Source organism: Pipistrellus kuhlii, unplaced genomic scaffold (assembly GCF_014108245.1).
Source record: "Pipistrellus kuhlii isolate mPipKuh1 unplaced genomic scaffold, mPipKuh1.p scaffold_m20_p_22, whole genome shotgun sequence".
NCBI classification, from domain to species: domain Eukaryota; kingdom Metazoa; phylum Chordata; class Mammalia; order Chiroptera; family Vespertilionidae; genus Pipistrellus; species Pipistrellus kuhlii.
The window spans coordinates 10,847,957-10,873,563 of record NW_023425521.1 but is presented as its reverse complement, the minus strand read 5'-3'; the positions used below and the strand labels follow the sequence as shown (position 1 = coordinate 10,873,563).

Genomic DNA, 25,607 nt, shown 5'->3' with positions numbered 1-25,607 from the left:
GTGCATAAGCTGATGCTCTAAGCCAGAAGTCACCAACCTTTCAGACCTCACAGACCACCAGTGGTCAGCGAACCACTGGTTGGCAAAACCTGCTCTAAGCACTGAAAAACACCAGCTAGGGTATTGGCCAACTCTTAAACTTCATCTCCTACCAATCTCCTCATCACCCAAAATTCATCCCAGCAACACTGATTCCTTATTGTTCCTCAAACACACTAAGCATATTGCTCACTCAGGGTTTATTTTACTGCCTGAAACACAATCCCCTCAGTTAGCCACATAGTTTTAACCCCTACTACGTTATGTAAGTCTTTGTTCAAATGTTGTCCCTCACTAATATCTTCTCTTACCCAAACATTTAAAATGTCACACTCTCCCTGTCTGGGTGGGAGTGTTGTCCTATACACCAAAAGGTGTGGGTTCGATTTACCATCAGGGTACATACCTAGTTGTGGGTTCCATCCTCAGTTGGGGTGTACAGGAGGCAACGGGTTGATGTTTCTCTCTCCCTTTGATGTTTTTTTTCTCTCTCTCTCTCTCTTTTCCTCTCTCACATAAAAAAATCATATCCTCCGCTGAGGATAAAAAAATAATAAATGTCACACTCTTGTCTTTTTCCACTCCTCTACCAGCTTTTTCTTCAAAGCACTTGTCACTATGATATTATATAATTACTTATTTTTCTATTTTTGTATTCTTCACTAAATTATAGGCTCAAAAAAGTTAGAAAATATGTTTGTCTGTTCAACACTACTTTATAAAACAGGCTGAGCACATACTAGATGCTCAATAAGTAATGAGTAATATTAAATAATGCAGACATCTAGCAACTTTCTGCTAACTAACATGTGCAAAGTACCTTTTATACATCTACATAAATACATAATTACAGATTTACAATAACCCTACTTTTATTTTGAAATTAAACTAAACTGCTAGGAGATTCTTCCTTTGAAAATGTCATTTTTAAAGGAGTTTTAAGTCCAAATTTAAGTGTCTCTGTTGGCTACTTAGAAAATGCCTTTAATACTTTCTCTTAAGAAAGAAAAGCCAAGTCATACATCCAAAGGAAAACAAACAAAAATTGTTCAATTAGCATACTCACCATTTCTTTTGGACCAGGGGTGTAAGCATGAACTTTTCACAAGCACTTCATCAACTTTTCCTCCTGACATGTTATCCATGAACTGACGCCCATGTTCTAATGCAAGGTAGCAATCATTGCAATAGTCCCGCTCTTCAACACGTACCCAATTGCTAACTACACCAATTTTAGGAAAAGGATCTTTGTCTGCTGCTCCAAAGGGTGAAAATAAATTAGTGCACTGATCTTGTAACAATAATATCAACTCATCAGGCAATTTTTCAGATTCCTTTAGTCCTCCATTAACATGTTCAGTAGTCCTGAGAGCTTCAAAACGTTTTTCTGCTTCTTTGCCACATTCTGTGTTGCGTCCTATGATATCTAGTTCATCTTCAAGAAATAATCCTGAATTGTTTCCAAATTTTCTGTTCATAACAGCACTGAAGCCACAGGTACACCTATACTGTGCTTCCTGCGTTGGATCTGGAATGTAAACTCCAACATCGGCACCCTTGATATTCATGTTGCAGACACAGATACAGCAACTATCAAAGTTACAGTCTCTAAACAAGTTCATAACTGATTCTGAGAGAATGAGGTTTACATAAAGACTGTGTGCCTCTGGGATGGAAGGAACAGTTGCAGGTTCAACAGAATTAAGGGGTCTGCATGTGGATGGGGTGGAAGCTGGTGAATACAAGTCTGAATTTTCATATTTGACTGAACCTTGGGCACTAGCAGGTCCACCAGCTCCACGAGGAGTCCTGGGAGTCCTGGGAGTCCTTGGAGTTGGAAACCTAGGGGTAGATGGAGAAGGAAGAATTCCTGCTCCACTGTTGCTAGGAGGTGCGCTGCTAGGAGGCATTCCAAAAGAAGTGTGAGTTTGAGGTGTATAAGCAGGGCCATATTCTTGATCCACTGTACTTCCGTCACTAGCATCACCAGGATAAATGAAAATCAAACATAAAGGAACATATTAGTAATATGAAAACTAAAAATATCCCAAATGTTTTTCAGTAACAGTGAAAATTATAAAAATACAATTAGTGCTAAAATTTCAAGTACAATTAAAATGTATTTCTGGCCGAAACCGGTTTGGCTCAGTGGTAGAGCGTCGGTCCGCGGACCGAGTTCGATTCCGGTCCCAGGTTCGATTCCGGTCAAGGGCATGTACATTGGTTTCGGGCACATCTCCAGTAGGGGGTATGCAAGAGGCAGCTGGTCGATGTGTCTCTCTCATCGACGTTTCTATTGTAGCTCTCTATCCCTCTCTCCTCCTCTCTGTAAAAAATCAATAAAATATATATTTTTTAAAAAATGTATTTCTGGTTAATATATTCACTCTAGGAGATTATTGTGGGCTGAGGACCAACCAACCAATTCCAAAATTATAAATAAAATCTGTATGCACCTATTGACACCTATATATTTCTTATACTACAAATATCCATATTTCATGAATTCTCAGATGCCACTGATTGTAAAATAAAATCCTAATTTTAGAGATGTCTGTAGAAAGGGTCTACAGCAATTTTAAGATAATACCAAATATAAGATAACTCAATTTCACAGACTTTAAATTAGAAAACTGTGTGAAATATGACAAATGTACACATGGGAGTCATTTATAATTTTAGACCAAAATAGAAAAAACAAACAAACAAAAAAAAAACCTTTTAAGACAAAGAATCAAAGCACAACAGTTTTAAGTTTTCTAATAGTTTATCCATGTCCAGCTAATCCTTACAATATAATAAAGGCCTAATATGCTAAGTGTTTGGTCATCTGTTCAATCAACCAAAGATATGCTAACGCCATTCAACTGCTTGCTATGACGTGCACTGACCACCAGGGGATAGGCATTCTGACCAGTAGGTTAGGTTGCTGCTGGAGTCTGCCTGATTGAGACAGAGCAAGATGAGCTGGACACACCCAGGAGCTCTCCCATAGTCCCTCCTCAGCTGACCAGCCTCCCATGTCCCTTCCTATCCCTCATTGTGCACCAGTGGGGTCCCTCGGCCTGGCCTGCGCCCTCTCACAATGCAGGACACCTCAGGGGATGTTGGAGAGCCACTTTTGGCCCTATCTCAAGAGCAAGGCTGAGGGACCCCACTGGTGCACGAATTTGTGCACCAGGCCTCTAGTATCATAATTTATTAATCAGAAAATAACTTTTAGAATTTTTCAAAAACCAGTGTATTTTTTCCAGGAACCAGCATAATTAAAAAACATTAAAGCTAAATAAATATACATATACTGTACCAATAACATAAATCTAAACCATACCTGTCTTTGATGAATGGCATTGCAGGCCCTGAAGGAAGCAATTCCAGTTTTCCAACAGTCCAACTCTGACGGTAAATACACTCTTCTGGCAATTTAATAGGAGGCAGGCATTGGCTTGGTAGAGTTTTTAAAGGTGCAAACATGGAACATCCCACTAGAACTTGACAATTTTCAGGCTTGTAGACATAAGAAAAATCCTACAATATAAAGACCATGACATTCAGAATCTTATCTTCCATGGGGGGAAAAGCAAACTGATTCTAGCCATTTTTTTCCTTTCTTGAAACAAAATAATAAAATGTAAATATAATTTATTTTTATTTATTTTTTTATTTTTTTAAAAGAGAGAAAGGATAGGGGGAGAAGGGAGGGAAGAAGATTTGTTGTTCCACTCATTTATGCATTCAATGATTCATCTTGTATGTGACCTGATTGGGAATTGAACTCACAACATTGGCATATTAAATCAACACTCAAATCAACTGAACTACCTAAGCAGAGGCAATTCTATTTTTTCCTAAATACATTCTTTTCTTTTTAAAAATTATATTTTTATTTATTTTAGAGAGGAAGGGAGAGGGAGAGATGGAAACATCAATGATGAGAGAATCATTGATCAGCTGCTTCTTGCACCCCCCCCACCCCCGCACTGAGGATCATGCTCACACCTGGCCATGTGCCCTCAGTGGGAATCAACCAAGACCTCTTGGTTCATAGGTTGACACTCAACCACTGAGCCATGCCCATGAGGGTGGAGCATCTTAAATACATTCTTTTTTTAAAATTTAAGTTCTTTATTGTTTAAAGTATTACATGAGTCTCTGTCTTCCCCCATTGACCTCTTCCCCAGCTGCTCCCACTCCCCAGCACATGCCTTCACCACCCTGTCTGTGACCATTGGTTATGCTCATATACATGCATACAAGTCCTTTGGCTGATCTCTTATCTCCTCACTTCCCCCACCAGTCTTAAGTACATATTAGGTCTAGTAATAATTAATGTCGTTTTCTAATACCTTTTTTAAATCGATTTAAACAATACAACAAAATTTAATCAACAATATAGTTGCCGTTGTTTTCTACTACTTGTGCCCAACGCTCAGGAAGCATTTTAATCCCTCTGTTGTAAAATTCTTGTGATTTTGATGCAAAAAATTTGGTCAATGCATTTTTGAGGCATTCTTCATTATTAAATTTTTTTCCAAGAAAGTTTTGCAAAGAACGAAACAAATGGTAATCGGAAGGGGCAATATCAGGAGAATATGCAGGTTGAGGGAGAACTTCCCATTCCAACTGGCGCAGTTTTTCAGCAGTGATTCTTGCAGTACGCGGTCGTGCGTTATCGTGGTGAAGAATTACGCCCTTCCGATTAATCAGCGCGGGTTCTTTTTCTCTTAAAGCTTGGGCTAACCTTTCCAATTGGGCACTATACACTGCACTTGTAATGGTTTGGTTAGATGGTAAAAGTTCATAATGAAGAATTCCTTTAAAATTCCTCCAAACACACATCATCACTTTTTTCGCATGCAAGTCAGGTTTTGGCGTGGGCTGCGGAGCCTCATTTTTGTCCAACCATTGAGGCCGCCTTTTCAAATTAACATACAGCACCCATTTTTCATCTCCGGTAACAATTTGCTCTAAAAACGGCAAACGGTTTTGACGAGAGAGGAGCGAACTGCAAATTGTGACTCTTTGATTACAGTTGTTGTCGGTCAGCTCATGAGGAACCCATTTTCCAAACTTTTGGACTTTGCCAAGTGCACGCAATTGATTGGAAATTGTTTTTTGTGAACAATTTAAAGTTGTCGCAAGCTCTTGTTGGGTAATTTGAGGATTTTGCACCAAAAGAGCTTGAAGACCTTCTTGATCAAAATTGGACACACGGCCTCGACCACTCTTGTCATCTAACGAAAAATTTCCCTCGCGAAATTTCTCAAACCAACGCTTGCATTTTCTGGCGCTAACTGCATCTTGACCAAGAGCACTACAGATGTTTTTTGCAGCCTCACTTGCTTTTCTTCCTAATTGGAACTCGTAAAGCATGCAGTGCCGAATATGCTCTTCATCCGCCATCTTCTTAGCCCTAGTTTTGCAACAAAAACCAAACCAAACACAAAGTTTTTCAAGCAAAACTTGCTAATTGCACTTCACATGTTCTGTAGATACCACATGTTTGAAGGTTCTGTCAATACAAGTCAACGCCAAGCAAGATTTTAAATGAATGTTAAAAAACGACATTAATTATTACTAGACCCGGTACTTAATAGTGTCACAATTCAATCTTCAAATTTGTTAACTACAAAACTGAATCAAATTTGTTAAATTAAGTTTAGTGAATATTGGTTAATATTAGATACATTTCACATATACAACATTGCAATTCAGTATCTATACTGCACTGTGTGTTCACTGCCCAAAATCTAGTTTCCTTCCTTTATCATATATTTGACCTCTTTACCCAATTCGCCCTCCCTGCTCAGCACCTCTTCTGCTCTGGTAACCACCTATCTGTTGTATCTATGAATTTATTTTGTTAGTTACTTTACCTTTTGTTTTATATTTCACGAGTGGGAAGTACATGGTATGTGTTTTTCCATCTGAATTATTTTGCTTAGCATAATACCCTCAAGACCAATTCATGTTGTTGCAAATGGCAGTATGAAATGAATTTTGAATATAGTTATAAACTAATTCTATATGGAAATATAGAAGCAAATTATTTTTCTAGAAAAATAAAATACTTACTTTAATTTCAGAAGGTTTGGGGCTACAGAATCCTTCATCAACCTCAATTTTGAACTGTGCTCCTGTACTACAACTATTTCCTTCTAAAACAGTTCCTCCAGGTGTTGTATCCATATTACCATATTCTTTATTATTCATATTCATTGGGGAAAATCCCATTATATGTTGTTCCAATGACGGTGGTGTAGGATACATTTTATGAAGATCTGCAGTGCCTATATTTAATAAAACACACATTTTAATATAACACTCTAAAGAGGTTAATCTATTTAAAACAAAGGTGTAGAGAATTTTGTTGACATTAAAAGTTTGCAGATTTATCTGGAGCACAGAATGGGGAAGCTTACTTATGCAAGATAACGGGTCCAGATTTCCTGTCTTTGATTCCTTGCAGTTGGATTTATCATCTGATCCATTTGCCAATTTTTTAGATCCAGGCTATTGGAAACAAAAACAAAACACCTACATATTTATATTTATTTCAGGTTTTATATACAATGGGATCTCAAGATAGTAATAATTCAGATGTGACTTGAAAGAAGAGTCCATTCATGAAAATATTTTGAAGTTGTGCTAGAACCAGATACATACTAGCTATGATTTAAAAACATAAAACACATTTTAGGCAATCAATAAACTCAGATTAGTTTCTCTATTGATTTCATAAACTTCCAAATTAACAGAGGAAAAAGTTCCTACAAAGAAAATAACCCATACTTTCAAAACACTTAGAAGCAAAAACAACTTTAACTTAAAACCTATTAAAATAAAACCTGAAATAAGAAGGGGTGTAATTAATATCAGATTTGCTTCTTAGTAAAAGATAGAAAGCATCTTAAAGACATTAGTTTCCTACATAATCAATATTCCTTCTGATTTCTTTACACTTTTACCTTAATAATCTCCTTAACCCTGTACCAGTAAAAATGCTACAACAGGTAAACTAAGCACAAATTTCAGAAGATATCATATAACAAAGCAAAAGGATCCCTAACTAAAAATAAAATTTAATACATTTAATATAATATAAAACAAACCAAGTTTCAGTATCTCTAATCTGTCAATTTTTTTAGAGCTGATAACTTGGTTCCTGTTAGCCACTTTGTCAAAAACACATAAACTAATATCTGATTACAACCTTTTTACCTCAAGAGCCACAGCTGATACATGAATGGTAGCAGAAAGTATAAAAGTATCAAAAGTTTAGGGATATATTTACCCAGTAAATGGTATCCTAAATTTACTATATGATGGGATATAAAATAAAAGTTTATATATAGCTATATCTGGCTTATGTCACTTAATTGAATACACCAAATGTGCAGATATGTGTGTGTATGTATATGATGAGAGAGGATTAAAAGTATATATTATATAGGACAAGAAAGACCAAATGTACTATATAAGTTTCCAAGCTACCTTTATGCAGATGAAAAAGGAATTCCCTTTTATGATAATGCAGCACCCAATTCATTAATTTGCCAGAGACTTGACATTCTAAGGAATCTCATTTTAAGCTTTAATTCCTTTATCTTCACCTTTCTCTGCAAATGGGTGTTAAAGATTAAATGTTACTTTTTCTTCCTCTTTATTATAGTATTTAGCTGTCTTATAATAATGACTATTTTTGTCGAACAAATTCTAAAGAAGTAGTATTCCTTAATAAATTGGCAAGGCTTGTAATTTTAATGTTAACCACTTCTTCTCTAAACAAGTCAATTCTGGGGTCATTTCTGAACTAGAGGATCCAAGGTAAGGAAATAATACTATTTCCTAAGAACTGCGGGAAAAGAACATATGGCAGAGCTCAAATAAAGTTTAATCATACAAGTCCTTCAAATATACAAAACAAAGAAACAATGTGTGTACATAACAGACACTATGTCAACACAGCACAAACATGAAGCTAAAGAAACACAACCAATTAATGAAATTTTTTATTATAAAGTATTCCCTATCGTTCAAGGGCTAAAACAGTATTCAATCACATATCACTTCTGAAAAAAATTTTATATAAAATCAAGGGGAAAAACTTATAACCTTAATCATTAACACGATACTCACTGTTAGTTCATCTTCATCAGAATTGAAGAGATTATCGAGGTCAGTATATGAGACAGCCAGGTCTGAGTCATAAATTAAACTGGTTGAAGGAGGACGAGCATGACTAGTAGGACGTAGAGCATCTACATTTGTCAATCAAGAAAGTAAATAAATAAATTATACTACTGACCAAATAAGTATTTTTCTACTTATTTAAGCTAGATATATTAGTATTTTACATTTATAAGGGTATGATACAATAAGATGATTGTATTTGTGATTTGTTTAAAATCTATACATTTTTTCACATAAAAATGTAAACAATTCTATTAGAATAGAATTAAACACACACGCAATTTTATTTTTCTATCTTCCTGAATGTAAAGGAAGCAGAGTACAAAGATTAAATGCTCCAGCTCAAGTCAGACAGACTGTTATTTAGAATTCCAACTCCAACAATAAGAGTATTACCCTGGGCAACCGAATTAACCTCTCTGTGCCTCAGCAACTGCAGAAATTAAATGTGAGAGATTGTAGGGAAAGCACTTTGCCCAGTGCCAGGCATTTAAATACTAAATAAATATTACCTCTTAGGTAAGCTTCATTTCAGTTCTAGAATTTTATTCCCCCTTTTTTTCCAGTTTTAGAAGGGGAAAATATATTACTTAAAAAGAACTGCAAATACAAATAGTTGTTAAACTTCTCTTATATTCTCACACAAGAAAAAAAAACAATTTGCAGTTTGGTGTATAACCTTCCAAAACATCCTTAGGATGTCAAATGGCTTGAAAAGCCCTCGTTTTCAGAAAAATTAAAGTCATTTTCTGTGTATTCCTGCATGTCAATTATAAAGAATCACTAGATCAATAGTTCTGAAAGTTTAGAGTATGTAAAAATTATCTAGGTTTTTAAAAACCAAGATTTCCAATCTTTACTTTAAAGGATGCTCCAAAATGTATTAGTATATGGTCCACATTTTGAGAAAGTCACACCATAGGCATAAAAAGGAAATAACACATTCCTTATATCCCAGAATAGGTAAACAGGCCAAAGAACCCAAATTTCATTCAGCTATCTACCATCAACCAATTTTTTTTCCTGAAAGATCATCTCTTCCTTATTTCGGTACAGATATTTCTTATTTCTAATTTTGGTCACACAAAGCCTGACTTATTAATTGAGCTTTTAGATTTAAGAGGGACCTTAGGCAATGATCTCATCCAATCTTATTTTACAGGTAAAAACTATTTTTATGCCAAAACCGGTTTGGCTCAGTGGATAGAATGTTGGTCTGCGAACTGAAGGGTCCCGGGTTCGATTCGGGTCAAGGACATATAACTTGGTTGCGGGCACATCCCCAGTAGGGGGCGTGCAAGAGGCAGCTGATTGATAACTCTCTCATCGATGTTTCTAACTATCTCCCTCCCTCTCTGTAAAAAAACAATAAAATATATTTAAAAAAACAAGCAAACAAACAAAAACCTATTTTTATTTGTAAAAAAGGAAAGAAGTTTAAACATAATTTCTATCATCGGAACTTGCTTCTCCCTGTGCAATATAAACAATGATCCATCATTTTAAGATATCCCATATCATAGGAATCCATCCCTTTCTAAAAATTTTTCAAAAAAGAATAGAAGTCTAATAATTTCAGATTAGAGTTGACTCTTGAACAACGCGGGTATGAACTGAGCCAGTCCACTTAAAAGCAGACTTTTTTCAGTAAATATGTCGATTATACTAAGCTTACCATAAAGCAATCATATTGCTACCTTTTCATTACCAATGAATAAATCATTATAGCTATAAATAAATATCAATTTTTTCACATTATCTTTTCATTTTTGATGTCTAGTGCTAGTAATATGCATACTATCTAGCGTTTCATATTGTGTAGGACAGTATGAATGCCAAAACTGACAGACCATATAAATACAGTATAATACTGTAAATGTGTTTTCTCTTCCTTATGTTTTTCTTAATTACATTTTCTTTTCTTTTGCTTACTATATTGTAAGAATCTACACTAATAAAAGAGAAACATGCAAAGTGAACGTACCTCTGCTACGCCCACAAGCCACGCTCATCAGCCAATCAGAAGTATGCAAATTAACCCAACAAAGATGGCTGTGGCCACAGAACAGAACGAGCAGGAGGTTTGGGTTTCACTGGTAATGGAGGAAGCCAAGCTTCCTGCCCACTCTGGCCTCCCCTGACCTCAGCTCAAGGCTACAAAGTCTCAATTATATAAGATAAATATATCCCAGATACCAGGGCCTCCGAATGATTTGCCAGTGGGCCTACAAACCACCACAGGCCCCTCACCCAGGCCACCCCATGCCCCAAGAGAACCCACACCCTGATCTGGGACACCCTTCAGCTGGCCCCCACCGTGCACCAGGCCTCTATCCCATCTAATAAAAGAGTAATATGCAAACTGACCATCATTCCAACACACAAGATGGCTGCCCCCATGTGGACACAAGGTGGCCGCCACAAGATGGCCAGCAGGGGAGGGCAGTTGGGGCGATCAGGCCAGCAGGGGAGGGCAGTTTGGAGGCACCAGGCCTGCAAGGGAGGGCAGTTAGGGGTGACCAGGCCTGCAGGGGAGGGCAGTTGTAGGGGCAATCAGGCTGGCAGGGGAGCAGTTAGGCATTAATCAGTCTGGCAGGAAAGTGATTAGGGGGTGATCAGGCTGGCAGGCAGAAGCGGTTAGGGGCAATCAGGAAGGCAGGCAGGCGAACAGTCGGATACCAGCAGTCCTGGATTATGAGACAGTCGGGCATTCCTCAAGGGGTGCCAGATTGAAGAGGATACAGGCTGGGCTGAGGGACACACACCCCCGTACACAAGTTTCGTGCACCGGGCTTCTAGACTATATACATAAAAGCCTAAGCACCCACAGCCAACCTCCCGCAGTCCATCTGCCTGGGCAGCTGGCTCGATCAGCCCTGATCAGGACTAGGTGAGATGGGCCTCGGTGGGCCCCGATCACCACCCAGGCTGATGGACCCCACACCTGTGCACGAATTCATGCACCAGGCCTCTAGTATAGTATAAAATACATGTTACAAAATATATGTTAACAAATTGAGTATGTAATCAATACCTTTACATACACAATTTGTTAACATATATTTTGTAACATGTCAATAGTTGGCTATTACTAGTTAAATTTTTGAGAAGTCAAGTTATATGAGGATTTTTGACTATGTGGAATCAGAGTATCAGCACCCCAAACTCCACACTCTTCAAGGGTCAACTGTAGTTTGTAGTAACAATCCTGGAATGCAATATTTTGATTCTGAAACAGAAGTTTTACCTTGCTTGATAGAAGGACTAAATAATGACATAGCATCTTCTTCATGTGATAACACTGTTACACTAGATGACCCATCTTCTACCTGCAAACAATATTACATATTAGGCTTAAGTATATCACTTACCAATAACAAAATCAGAAAACACTGTTTCAAGCATTCTGCTAGATATTCTGCAGACATTATTACTAATTCTCACAAGTAACCTACCGGTATATGATAAGTAAGTAGTAGGGCCATCTTACAAACAAAAAAACAGTTATAAAGATAACCCAGGTAAGTATGGCTGATAAGTTGTGTAAACTGTCAAACTCCAAAGCCCATGTTCTGGTGATAAAAGGAAACTTAACTTGGAGTGGAGTGAACACACAATACAACAAACATATGATGTATTATAGAACTGTACCCCTAAAACCTATATTATTAACTAATGTCACCCTAATAAATTCAATAAAAAGAAATAAAGTAACAAAGTCTATATTTTAAAACAAAATTTTAAGTACCTAGAACATAGTAAACATATTATTTTATTAAACATTTAACTGAATTCTTTTCATAATTTTATACTTCCAATTTTCGTAGTCTGTATTTAAGACAAAAGACATACATAGCAGAGTTAGCTTGTGCTTTAGAGATCCTCAAATATTTGATATTTAACCTTTTAACCAAATAAATATATCTATGTCCCATACTTTATTAATATAACATTTTACTTTTAGGGACACTAAAAGTTCTTGACTCACATATTTAAAAATATGTATTTTACAAACTCAGTGGTATATATTCTATTGTATTTTTGAAAACTGATGAATTCACTGATGGCATATTTTAACTCGGTATTAAAATAGTTTATCTACCTAAATGTCTTCATTTCAGTAAGTTAATGTTCTTTTTCTCTAATCCAAAAACTTTTATAGCAAACAAAAAAGATCTTTTCATGACATAAGTCAGCTATAATTTAAAATAGGTGCCTGACTTACCTATTTTAAAAAATGTTTTTCTAAGTTAAAATGATGAATCTATTCTATTTTAAAAGAAAAAAAAAATGAAAGGTATGGTTCTATATATATGCAGTGCTACAAGTCATCAGAGACCCTTTGGTATATACTTTGATTTCTCTTACCTTTTGTTTTTTCCCAGCTTCTCTCTCATTATTTTGTCTATCTTTCTTATCAGGAAAAAGAAATTCCTCATCTCCTTCAACAAATGCATATGGATCAATTTTAGGTTCTTTTTCTGCATCAGATACTATTGCTGAAAGATACTGATTTTTAATTTGATATCGCTGTACTAATTCATCAGAAACTTTTAAAGGTTTCTTACATTGCACCATTAACCTGCATTAAAAAAAAATAGAAAATTAATTATATTTATTCTCCATAAAAGCACAAAAACACTTACAAAACAACTTCACTATTATAAAGTTTTTACAGTTAGAGGTGATCTAACCTGCAAGCCTTCCTTTTGCAAATGAAGAAATTGAGGCCATAGAAAGGTTATGTGATCTATTGACATCTCATATTTAGCAATAAAGAAATGGAGCTAAAATTAAAGTCTCCTATCCTTATGTTGTTTTCACCAAAATATGTTTTTGGCAATCCACTCAGTTCCCAAGTTCTCAAGCACATTAACCTGACCAAATCCATTCACTTAAAGGAACTTTTAAATATAACCTATTCCAGGACAGACCCTCTCAAATTATGGGGTATATCCTGAGACAAAACTTCACTTACACAATTCACACATTTACACAATGAAAAAGTGATTATCCTTTACCTATTGCCATAGTAGATCTATTTTAAGTTAAAAAATGGTAAAGGCCTGATTTGTGTCTCATGAAAATAACATTGTTAGATTGTTAATTCTGTCAGGATGTTTTACAACTGCAGGTGAAGAAGTTCCAGAGCAAGTACTTCAGAGGTGTTTTCCTAATCACGTTGGGAAAATTAGTTTTTATAGCTTCAGTCTTCTGGTTCCGCGTGGAGACAGATAAGCATACTTCTCTGCACTCTCCTAAAACCACCAATAAAATGACGAAGGATGACAGAACGACAGTGAAGTTGGAAAGATGAGAACTAGTGGAAAAGAACACAATTGAGAAAACTAAACTCTAAGGCTAAGAGAGGGAAGGTACAACAAGCTGACCTGCACCAAAGAACACTGAAAGGCTGAACACCAGGGTGCTTGGTGAGTGTGAATACAGAATGATTCATTTTTGGCTTGTTCAGACCCTTTTAGACTCCCAAATTCATGTTCTCTATGGCTTGCACAGCTGAGATTCCCATGCTGCCAGAACAGTGGCAGCCAGGCTTCTAAAGTCAAAACATGCTCAAAATCCTGCAATGACTTTTTTCCTCTGAGTAAAAACCAAAATCCCTATAAAATCCTACATGATCTTTGTCCTTTTTTGTAACTTCATCTTCTATTCTACTCCCTCTCTCACTCATTCTGTTTCCATTGGCTTCCTTGATGTTCCTTAAATAAGACACACTCCTGGCTATTCTCTTTGTTCGGAACGTTCTTCCTCCAAATATCCACCTGGCCAACTACACCTTCCTTCAAGCCTTTGTTGAAATACCACTTTTTCGAGGAGACCTTATTTAAACTTGCAATATGTCCAACTGCCTCAACACTCATCCCCCCTTAGCCTGCTCCTTTTTCCCTCCATGGCACTTACTTTTAACATACTATAATTTACTTATGTTTATAGTTGACTGTCACTCCCTCTAGAATATAAGCTCCTAAATCCCGGGGAGCTTTCTTTGTCCACTTAATTATCACAAATGCCTGGCATGTAAAAGGTGCTCAATAAGTATTTGCTAAATAAACATATGAATTCTAGAAGCCACAGCAGAAGTTGTGTTTGCATTAATAATTCTAAATTTTTAAGTAAAGCATCTTTATTCGTTAGAAAGTGATATTGCTGCCACTGCCTATCTGTCCTGAGTATTAAGATAAAAAAAAAAAAAAAAAACCGGTTTGGCTCAGTGGATAGAGCATCAGCCTGCGGATTGAAAGGTTCCAGGTTCGATTCTGGTCAAGGGCATGTACCTTGGTTGCGGGTACATCCCCAGTAGGGGGTGTGCAGGAGGCAGCTGATCGATGTTTCTCTCTCATCAATGTTTCTAACTCTCTATCTCCCTTCCTCTCTGTAAAAAATCAATAAAATATTTTTTTTAAAAAAGATTAAAAAAATTGTTGAGAGGTAAGATTTGAGAGCCATGAAGGTATTTTCTAGCTTACAAATTCTTTGATATGAGTTATCACATTTTACTAACTTATTCACCAATGTCCAGCACTATAAACACTCTATATACTATAAACTAAGGTTAAAATAGAGCCATCAATAGAATAACTCATAACATGATATTTGATAGTTCATTTAAAAAATATCATTGTTATTTCCAATATGCCCCTGATTTCCTCCCACAAATTCCAAGTCTTTAAAAATTTAGGAAGTGCCCGGCTAGCTCAGTCGGTAGAGCATGAGACTCTTAAAAATTTTCTTCCATGGCAACTGTCATGGCAGATAAGCTTTACAATTAATCATTAGAATAGTTCTATTCTATAAATGAATGTTTACTTCTTAAGAGTCACTTTGTACTTCACTGTATTAGATCCTAAAATATTGTATGCTGAATTATCTATCAGATACTAACATAAAATTTTTCAAGACAGTATTTCTAATTGACATGTATTATCTTATTTAATACTTAAAAGACCTCATATGATAGGAAATGCAGTGTATGCTCCCTGACTTCGATGTAGAAATTATGGAAATGGTTTGCTAAAAAAAAAGAAAGAAAAAATGGTTTGCTAAGGTCACGGAGTAAGGACTGGAAAGATTTTAAGTAGGCATACTCAAATAACTATTCATAGGGAAAAAGTATAAAAACACCCCTCCACCATCACCACCATCACCACCCTGAAAGACACTACTATTCTGTCCAAAGGTGAAATAATATTTCATAGTAAGTGCCCTCTGGCAGAAGCATTAAAACCTGCCACACAAGCATTAAAACCTGCCACACTGTTTACATAGATAGTTGTTAAACTAGTGTGCAGTGATATTAAAAGGACCAATCCTACTGCACAGGGCTCTACTAAAAATAAAAATGAGTAAACCAAATGCAATACCTAAAGACATCTTTTTCTTATTTTATTGAATTGGTTCTCATAGACAGTGGGATATGCAAAGAATTTAAATGTAATCAGTAATATCAAGAGTATCAAATCACAATAGGCTTAAAATATAAATTATTTACATTACATAGCCTTCTATATTTAATAATAGATATAAAAATTGTGATTTTTAAGAGATGCCCGATTAAAAAATCAAGTTATCATTTAGTCAGTATCCAATTATAGAGTATACATATATTTCTGTGAACAAGAACAACACCTCTCCTTTTCTAAAAGAAATTTTCACATATACCAAATATAAAACTACAGGTATAATTTCAATCAAACATATAGCTAAATACAGCCAATCTGGAAGAGGATTAAGTACAGCCATGAACAAATGAAATTAATTTTATATTGTTCATTAATTTTATCTCCTTCCTTCTACTATGACAACAGTAACACACTATCCTAAAATGTAGAGAATTTAGCATGGCTTATAGCAGCACATGTTTTTATGTCTTATTCAATAAAAATTCTTCTGGACAAGATATGACAATATTTTAGAATTAATAATTATAGAAGAAAATAAGCCACAGAAGAAAATGTTCAGGCACAAATTAATTTATAATAAATCTCAAAAGTCCTTTTTTTTTTTTTTTTTTAGTGGTACCTTTTCCGGTACCATCTCCAATATTCAGAATCAATTCTTTGTCTGAATCAAGCTACTTGTTAAAAACATAGCTTTAATGCATTAAGATATCAAATTAGGAAGACTTAATTAAAAGAAAAGATTTAGACTACAGTAAATCAAAACAAGTTTATTTCATCATTGACTTCTATGAAACAAAATAATTAGAAACTATCTTTTAGCAATCAAATAATGCATTCTATAATTATATACATACAATACAAATCTAGTGTATCACTAATACAACATAGGAGCTAGTTCTATTGATGAACATTATGGTTAAGATATCCTGATGCAGCCTTACTACCAAACAAGACATGGTAAAAACTAAGTCCAAGTACAGTTCTTTCTTTGTTCAGGGTTTAGAAAGGTTTCCCTCTGAATTAGATTAGTAGACTACTTAAAGTCAGCAGAAATTCAACTAAAACTAGTACTAAATCCTTGAAGAGATATTAAAAAAACAACTAATTTCTTTTTTTTCTTTGCAGAAATTATGTTATCTTTAAAACTTATAAGGTCTTAAGCCACTATTCTGGAATAGATGCTATCATTAACTAGTAGAGAAACTCTAAGTCTCATTTTTCGTGATATACCAAACTACTAAGCTGTATCCTATAGGCTATCCAGACCAAACTGCATAATACTTCTGAATTTCCATAAGTGGAATTAAATTATTCCCACTCTGGCTCTGTATTACTACTGTATTTTATTTATTTAAAAAAATATTTTATTGATTTTTTACAGAGAGGAAGAGGGATACACAGAAACATCGGTGGGAGAGAAACATCGACCAGCTGCCTCCTACATACCTCCCACTGGGGATGTGCCCACAACCAAGGTACATGCCCTTGACGGGAATCGAACCTGACACCCTTCAGTCCACAGACTGATGCCCTATCCACTGAGCCAAACCGGTTTCAGCTACTACTGTATTTTATATATACCTCTATCAAATAACTTAATATTACTGTCCATTATACTACAATTTCATTTACAGCCAGGACTAAATTTATTTTATACCCCAATTGTGCTTTATAGCATCTTGCATATTAGAGAAACTTCAGTTTTTCAAAACTGATTAAGTATATCTTTGAGGAATATAACTTTAAAAGGGAAGATAATCTTTCTAAAAAGAAAGAGTGTAAGAGTTGCAACAACTCTCTAACTTCATTAAAATTAACTGCTATACATTTAAATACACTTTCAAAACTCAAAATATAGAAGGATAATAGAAATTTATAATAATATGAATATTCAAAGTTTATTTATAAAATAAACTGGGCTTCTGAATAGATAACTCTTAAAATAAAAAGAGATATTACATCAATGGATTGCTTCTATAAAGAATTTAAGGTTATTTAAATGCCATCAAGAAAGCATCATAATTCATAGATTTTTAATGACAAATATCCAATTTTATCATCTGGCTTTGCCATATCTATAAGGAGATGCTGATTCTCATAAAATCCTATCTCGAACAGCCACCTGAAATAGTTATTCCAACAGGACACTTTTACATTTTATTTATTTTTAATTATTTTTTTATTGATTTTAGAGATAAAGGGAGAGAGAAACATCGATTGACTGCCTCCTGCACACCTCCTACTAGGGATGGAGCCCACAACCTGGCATGTGCCCTGCCCAGGAGTCGAACCGAGCGATCTTCTGGTGCATGGGACAATTGTCAACCAACTGAACCACAACAGCCAGGGCCCAAAAAGATACTTTTAACTATGGAGAAAAAGCTTTTGTTTTAACATAATACAAGCACTGAAGACCATATCAGTATTTTACTGTGGTTTGTGGGAAGGGGAAGACAGGCCAAAATGGGGAATCTCTGTAGTGAAACTAATCAATAAACATTTTTGGCCTACCTTATTTAATAACTTATTCTAGAGTTCAAAGTTCTCTAATAAGTTATTCATGACATTGAAGCACCTCAATACTATTTTTTTAAATATATATTTTATTGATATTTTTACAGAGAGGAAGGAAGAGGGATAGAGAGTTAGAAACAACGATGAGAGAGAAACATCGATCAGCTGCCTCCTGCACACCCCCTACTGGGGATGTGCCAACAACCAAGGTACATGCCCTTGACTGGAATTGAACCTGGGACCTTTCAGTCAGCAGGCCGACGTTCTATCCACTGAGCCAAACCAGTCAGGGCTGCACCTCAATACTATTAACATTTAGGCTAGATAATTCTTTGTTGTGGGGGACTCTCTTATACACTGTAGATTACTTAGCAACAGCATTGGCCCCTACTACCAGATGCCAGTAATACACCCCCAATGTGACAACCAAAAATGTTCCCAGACATTGCCAAATGTCACCTGGGGTATGAGTGGTTGGGGATAAGAAATTATCCCAACTGAGAACTACTTCCATAGAATAACTTTAGAAAAACGGCAGATTCATTCAGATAATTAAAACATAAAATAAAAACTTCTGCCTTGGCCGAGTAGCTCAGTTGGTTAGAGCTGCACATGCTGATACACCTAGGTTGCGGGTTCAATCTGGTCAGGGCACATACATGAGTTAATCAATGAATGCATAAATAAGTAGAATAACAAATCGATGTTTCTCTCTCTCCCTTTCCCCTTCCCTCTCTATCTAAAAATCAGAAAGTAGAAAATGTTGGGGGAAAAAAACAAAACAAAAAACTTCTAACTAACCAAGTATAGAATATTATATTCAATAAATGTTTCTAAGTTCATATAGCAGCTAAGCTTCTGATAGTTGATTTCTTGTGATATTTACCATATTCTAATCTGCTACAACACAGAAACAAGGATTCTATCTAAAAGTGAATCGAGGCATAATACATATTTTAGTAGTATAACCAAAACAATACTCACATGAGACATAGAATTTAAAAAAACCTTTTATTCAATCTTTTCTTTCTTTTTATGAGGCAGAAAAAATGGTAACTACGAACAAGTAGAAGCCATGTTTTTCTCTTAATTTATACCATTCTATTCTGCGAGCTACTGTTCTACATTATGCTTCTCATTCTTATTCAGTGAGAAAAATGCCAAGTAATTTCAAAACAGATTCTAAGGTTAAGCTGTATTAACTTCTCAGAGACCTTCATTTCACTTATAGATGTCCATGCATACAAGCAGCCAATAAACTTATTTGGCTAATACAGTATGGATAGAATTCTTAGAATTTATGAATATAATGTGCCCTCACTCTTTAAAGTTTTTAAAGCTGAAAATATTCATGCCACTACATTTTAACATATACTAAGTAATATAACCTAGAAGAAAAAGAAATTTTAAAATCTTAAAGTAATCGATGGCCATACTGTCATTTCACTCATCCAACTTTTGTTGATTGTCTACTAGGTACCTAAGATTGCTCTTTAGAGTGTGTGTATTTATTTAGGCTGGAGAAACACACACTAAACCAGACACAATCCTTGCCCTCATAGAGCTTACATTCTAACAGGGAAAAGACCATTAGAAAATGCATAATATAATTTCAGATATTGCTACATATAGGGAGATAATGAAAACAGTATACAGGATAGGCAATGATCTGGGGAGTGAGCAGAGGTCATAGTTTAGATAGAATGTCAGGGAAATACCTCCTGAAAAGGTGACTTTTGAGTAGGACTTAATAAGAAAGCTGCCCCCCCTCCCCAAGTCTATAATGCAATTCTGAAGGCCATAAGAAATGAGCTTGGCTTTTGAAAGGAGTGGCAAGAAAGCTCGTGTGCCTAAATCAGAAAGCAAATAGGAGAGTAGTAAAAATGAAGAACTAGCTAAGCAGGACACAGTGTAGAATCTTACAAACGAGGAAAAAGAGTTTGGGTTTTATTCCACATATAAAGGGAAACTACTGAAAGGTTTTAAGCAAATGAGTAATGTAATACTTAACTTACAATGATCACTCTGCTGTGTACAAAATAAATGTAGAGAAGTACAGAAATAAGAAGACAAACAGTTTTAGACAAGAGTTGAGGCTAGCTTAGACTTTTATATTCATCCAGCACAGATAATTTAAGAACTTTTCAGGCTTGTTTCCAAGCCATCATTGTTGACTAACTACTAAAATTAAATAACCGGGGGGGGGGGGGGGGGGGGGGGGGGGCAATGATAAGATATGTACACATATAATACCTTAATTTTAAAAAATGGGAGGAAAAAGATTGATCTTAAAAACAAACAAATAAATAAAATAAGCTAGCTGTCTTCCATGATCATTTGAATTCCCTCAATTTCAAATACAGATTAGTTCTAACTTTTAAAAAATTATACTAGAGCCGATGATTCTCATCGATGTTTCTAACTCTCTATCCCTCTCTCTTCCTCTCTGTACAAAATCAATAAAATATATTTAAAAAATTATACTAGAAAAAAATTAAGATTCAAAGTGCTAGATGAAAAACACGAACAAAAAAGAAAAGAAAAAAGTGACAGAGAAAGCACACTACTAAAGTAATAATCAAGATATTTTTTTCTAGCCGAGACCGGTTTGGCTCAATGGATAGAGCGTCGGCTTGGGGACTGAAGGGTCCCGGGTTCGATTCCGGTCAAGGGCATGTACCTTGGTTGCGGGCATATCCCCGGTGGGGGGTGTGCAAGAGGCAGCTGATCGATGACTCTCTCTCATCGATGTTTCTAACTCTCGATCTCTCTCCCTTCCTCTCTGTGCAGAATCAATAAAATATATTTAAAAAAAAAAAGAGAGAGATATTTTTTTCTAGCAGTAGGGATAAATGAGAGAGACTATAAGTGGACCAAACATTTTACTTAGTTTCAGTGAAGCTCAAAAATTAATATAACACAGCAGAGAAAGTTTACGCCCTAGAATGTATAAGAGGATATCAGCAAACTATATAAACAGGAGAGACAAACTGTTCAGATAACCAGAGAAAATCTGGATTTATATCTCTAGACAGAAATGAAAACTAAGAGCTGAAAATGGAAGAATAAGAAAGGTTCATCTTATGAGAATAATGAGCTCAGCTGGCAATGCTCAGTGGCTGAGCATTGAACCATGATGTTGCAGCTCAATTCCAGATCAGGCACATGGGTTGTAGGCTCAATCCCCAGTATGAGGCATGCAGGAGGCAGTTGATCAATGATTCTCTGTCATCATTGATGTTTTTATCTCCCTCTCCCTTCCTCTCTGAAATTCCTAATAAAAATATATTAAAAAAGAAGAAAAATGAATAAACTACGTGGTGAAGATCTAAGATCTGGCATCCTCTTCATTCTGGAATTTTAGGTACAAGGCCTCCCTTCCAAAACATCCCTTACTCCATTATCATAAAGCAAAGTACCTGAAACTGATACATAGTATTCACTAAAATACTCATTGAATGAATAAGCAAGGCCTGCCAATTAACAAGACTGTATATATACACAAAATTTCTGATCAGCATCTCTATGCCCTCATTCTAAAATGTGAAGAAACAGCCGAAGCCGGTTTGGCTCAGTGGATAGAGCGTCGGTCTGAGGACTGAAAGGTCCCAGGTTCGATTCTGGTCAAGGGCATGTACACTGGTTGCAGGCACATCCCCAGTAGGGGGTGTGCAAGAGGCAGCTTGTCAATGTTTCTCTCTCATTGATGTTTCTAGCTCTCTATCTCTCTCTCCCTTCCTCTCTGTAAAAAATCAATAAAATATATTAAAATAAATAAATTAATTAATTAATTAAATAAAATGTGAAGAAACAATAAACATAGATATGGCAGCAATAATAAAGAAGACGACCAAAATAAGGCAGGTAATTCTAACGGGGGGGAAATTACAGGACATTAAACAAGAAAAGGACGCTATTAACAAAAAAGTTTACAGGGGTGGAGTGGGGAGGGAGGAACACATGAAAAATAAATATTACAACTTCAAGAAAGAGCTAGGAGAAATCCCCTCAAAATATAGAGGGGGAAAAAGCTAGAAAATGAGAGAGAAAATACAGAAATTATTCAATATCTGAATTATAAAAGTTCCACAGAAAGTGGGGAGGGGAGGAAAATTGAGAGAATATCTAAGAAAAAGAGACCGTTCTAGTGGCAAGACTAAAAAAAGAAGACTTCAAATTGAACCAACCCTCCTCAAATGCCCAGTGTAAGAACTAAACAAAAGATCACTATACCTACACATATTCTTGAGCAATTTCAAAAAATCTACAGATAAAAATCCAAAAGACTTGCCAAAACCGGTTTGGCTCAGTGGATAGAGCGTCGGTCTGCGGACTGAAAGGTCCCAGGTTCGATTCTGGTCAAGGACATGTAGTACATTGGTTGTGGGCACATTCCCAGTAGCGGGTGTGTAGGAGGCAGCTGGTCGATGTTTCTCTCTCATTGACATTTCTAGCTATCTCTCTTCCTTCCTCTTGTGGAAAATCAATAAAATATATTTAAAAAAATAAAAAAGTAAATAAAATTTAAAAAAATAAAAATCCAAAAGACTTATGGGACAGACGAGTGTAATTAGAACTAAAAGTCTACTTTTGCCCAAAATATGTCAGATACAAAGTGGACAAAGAAGGCTAATCATAGAATGGAAGAAGACAGCTGTAGCACATCAAACTAATATTATAAGACTAATGGAATGGACTAAGAAATATGAGGTACAGGTAATTCACAGAAGGGGAAACCTAAATATCAAGTAAACATTTTAAATAATACTTAACTTCACTAGAAATCTGGAAAACACATATTAAAACAATAAGATGTCATTCTGAATACAGATTAACCAAATTATAAGTTTCATAATACCAAATACTGAGGGAAATGAAAAAATAGCCATTCTCATATTCTGCTGGTTGAAGAGAGTGTAAACTGTATAATTTGAAAAAGCAATCGGGCAACAATTCTTAAATATGGAAATATCTCGAGGCCCAGCAATTTCACTTTAAAATGTATTCCTAGAGAAATTTTATACAAGCGTACAAGGAAATGTATACATAAAGTTCTCTGCTACATCCTTTGTAATTCTGAAAATAACCAACATATCCATCTTGAAGAGAGTAGATAGCAAATTCAAAACAAATAAATACTATAGAGCAATTAAAATGAATTAAATAGAGCAACATATATAAAAACATATAGAAATAAAACTACCAAATTCAGGAAATGGAAGGAAGAATGGAGGAAGAAAGACAGTACGTAAGAGTTCTAATTATATGAAAAATTCTTAAGCTGGTTGATCTAACAACTTAAATCTTTAAGTTGATTGATAAAAAAATGTTAATATTTTCTCCACTTTTTTGTGATTAAAAGATTTTATAATAAAGAGGTTCCCTTTGGACAGAACATAGTAAAAAAAAAATACTCAAAGGATTTATTATTGAAAATCCTACCCTGAAACCAATTCTGGAGTCCTAATATTAAGAACTTACATAATTTTTCCACCCATAGATTATAATAGTGACTATTAAAAAAAAATACATACTCTGTAACTGATGTTACACTTTCCTGTCCAAAAGGTCCAACTGGATCATCCTTGAATTTATCACTTGGAAGTTGAGGTGGTAAAAACTCTACATCTTTTTTCTTTGGGACCTTGTAATACTTCCAGACTATATTAGCTTCATCTTCTTCCAAATTTATTGCTGCACCAACATACATTGTAGGTTCTACAGCTTCCTGGAATTGAGCTGGGAAAGCCTGGGATAAACTGTCTATCCTATCTTCCATTAGTTTAGAAGGAACCAAGGGATCCGGTGTTGGCATTTGATAAAAATGTTGACTTTGAGGAGTTGAAGGTGTTTTAGTCACTCCTTCATCAGCCACATCACATGGGTGGGGACTAAGTGGGGGTGGTTGAGGTGAATTTGCCATTTCAGGGCCATGCATCTGAGAAGTCTTTGCTACATCATTAGTTCGGATGTTTGAAAATCTCACTTGACTGTCTGGAGCAGATATCACAAGTCTTTGGCTGGCTGAATCTGTGTCCATGACAACATCATCACTAATAGATACACGATGGTGAAAAGGAGTCAGGGGGCGTTTCTGTGGTTTTTCACTCTTTTCTTGCTTTTCATTGGTCTTGTGCTTGGCAAGTACTTGTTGTTGTTGACTTAAAGATAATCCCTGTCCTTGCTGTCCAGAATTTCTTAGTTTAAGATTTTTGTGCCTGAAAAGAAAGATTTAATATTTATAGTATTACATTATATCAAATATACAAGTTAACACTGAACACTTCAGATATTAGTTTTTTACATATAATCCCAAAGTACAATGATATGAAATTTACATGGGAAAAATAATTTGTCCAGTGACCTAAAACAAAGAGCATGCAGAGTAATAAAAGTCAATTCTCTCGTGCTCATTTAATAGCTATGTGACCAGATAGTCAAAGATGGTTTGCCTTATGTAATCTAAATATCTTAGCATCTGAATAAACAAAGATTCTACTTATTTTAAGATATAAAAATAAAAAACGTTCTGAAATTTATTTATTTATGAATGTACCTGATATTTCACAGTAAGTACTTATAAATTAATGGCTTAGCTGACCTCAGTCATTCACAATTCTACAGCAACTGACTAGAAAACATATTCTACTGAATTGAAATTAGAACAGTCTGGATAGTGTTAAAATTGACTGATTTATGGGCCCCACATTATACCAACTTTCCTTCTCCGAAAGCTTACCACTACAGAAAGAATCAGCTGACTGGAAAATGAGAACAATCCTAAAAGAAATTTTTCTTCATACCGTGAAACATTTCTAAACTGAAAAACTTAAAACTATATATCTAAAAATCTAATAATTTTGTTCACAGTTTAATATTTCTCTCAGTGTAATAAAAATACTGTGCACTTTGAGATTTCATGTATCTGATATTGATGTATATAAAAATATTTTTTAGCCCTGACTTGTGTGCTGTGATTAGAGCATGGACCTAAGGGTCTCAGGTCCGATTCTAATCAAGGGCACGTACCAGGTTTGAGCCCCAGCTCAAGTCAGGGCGCATGTGGGAAGCAACCAATCTATGTGTCTCTCTCACACTGATGCCTGTGTGTTTGTCTGCCTGCCTGCCTATCTCTCTCCCCTGCACCTTCCTCCCTTCCACTCTTTCTAAAAGAATATGAATAAGTAAAATATCCTAGGGGATAAACAAAAAATATTTTTTTTTAATAAAAAAACTAAGAAAATGTGGAGGAACATAGATTTTAAAGCATTCAGTATTTATTAGGTCATTTTAGTTTGCTTTTAAAGTTTATTATATTAATCATTTTGTTGTATCAGAGATAATCAGAAAGTTATTAAAAAGCAGTGATAGGCACTTTCTTTTCTTTTTAAGAACCCTCTTTATTAAGGGAATGTGCTGAGACACCCTTTTCTATAAAGC

The 25,607-nt window shown here is 35.4% G+C and overlaps 1 protein-coding gene and 1 long non-coding RNA gene across 10 annotated transcripts in view; both read right to left on the bottom strand.

Annotated features, from left to right (window-relative positions):
• Nucleotides 1-25,607, bottom strand: part of MED13 (mediator complex subunit 13) — a 90,229-nt gene that overhangs the window by 24,448 nt on the left and 40,174 nt on the right. For 8 of the 9 annotated variants that reach the window (XM_036451414.2, XM_036451411.1, XM_036451413.2 and 5 more), the window contains 8 exons: nt 23,702-24,385; nt 12,601-12,814; nt 11,480-11,561; nt 8,179-8,300; nt 6,462-6,552; nt 6,115-6,329; nt 3,371-3,567; nt 1,106-2,016 (listed from right to left, as the gene is read on the bottom strand). In XM_036451414.2, coding sequence (XP_036307307.1) covers nt 1,106-2,016; nt 3,371-3,567; nt 6,115-6,329; nt 6,462-6,552; nt 8,179-8,300; nt 11,480-11,561; nt 12,601-12,814; nt 23,702-24,385 — 2,516 coding nt within the window. The remainder of the gene's footprint in view (nt 1-1,105; nt 2,017-3,370; nt 3,568-6,114; nt 6,330-6,461; nt 6,553-8,178; nt 8,301-11,479; nt 11,562-12,600; nt 12,815-23,701; nt 24,386-25,607) is intronic. The other variant, XM_045586394.1, reaches the window with a different exon arrangement.
• LOC123652924 lies at nt 17,580-18,811 on the bottom strand. The gene is made up of 2 exons (XR_006742500.1): nt 18,466-18,811; nt 17,580-18,228 (listed from the first exon to the last, which is right to left on the bottom strand). It is a non-coding gene; the product is annotated as an uncharacterized LOC123652924 (long non-coding RNA).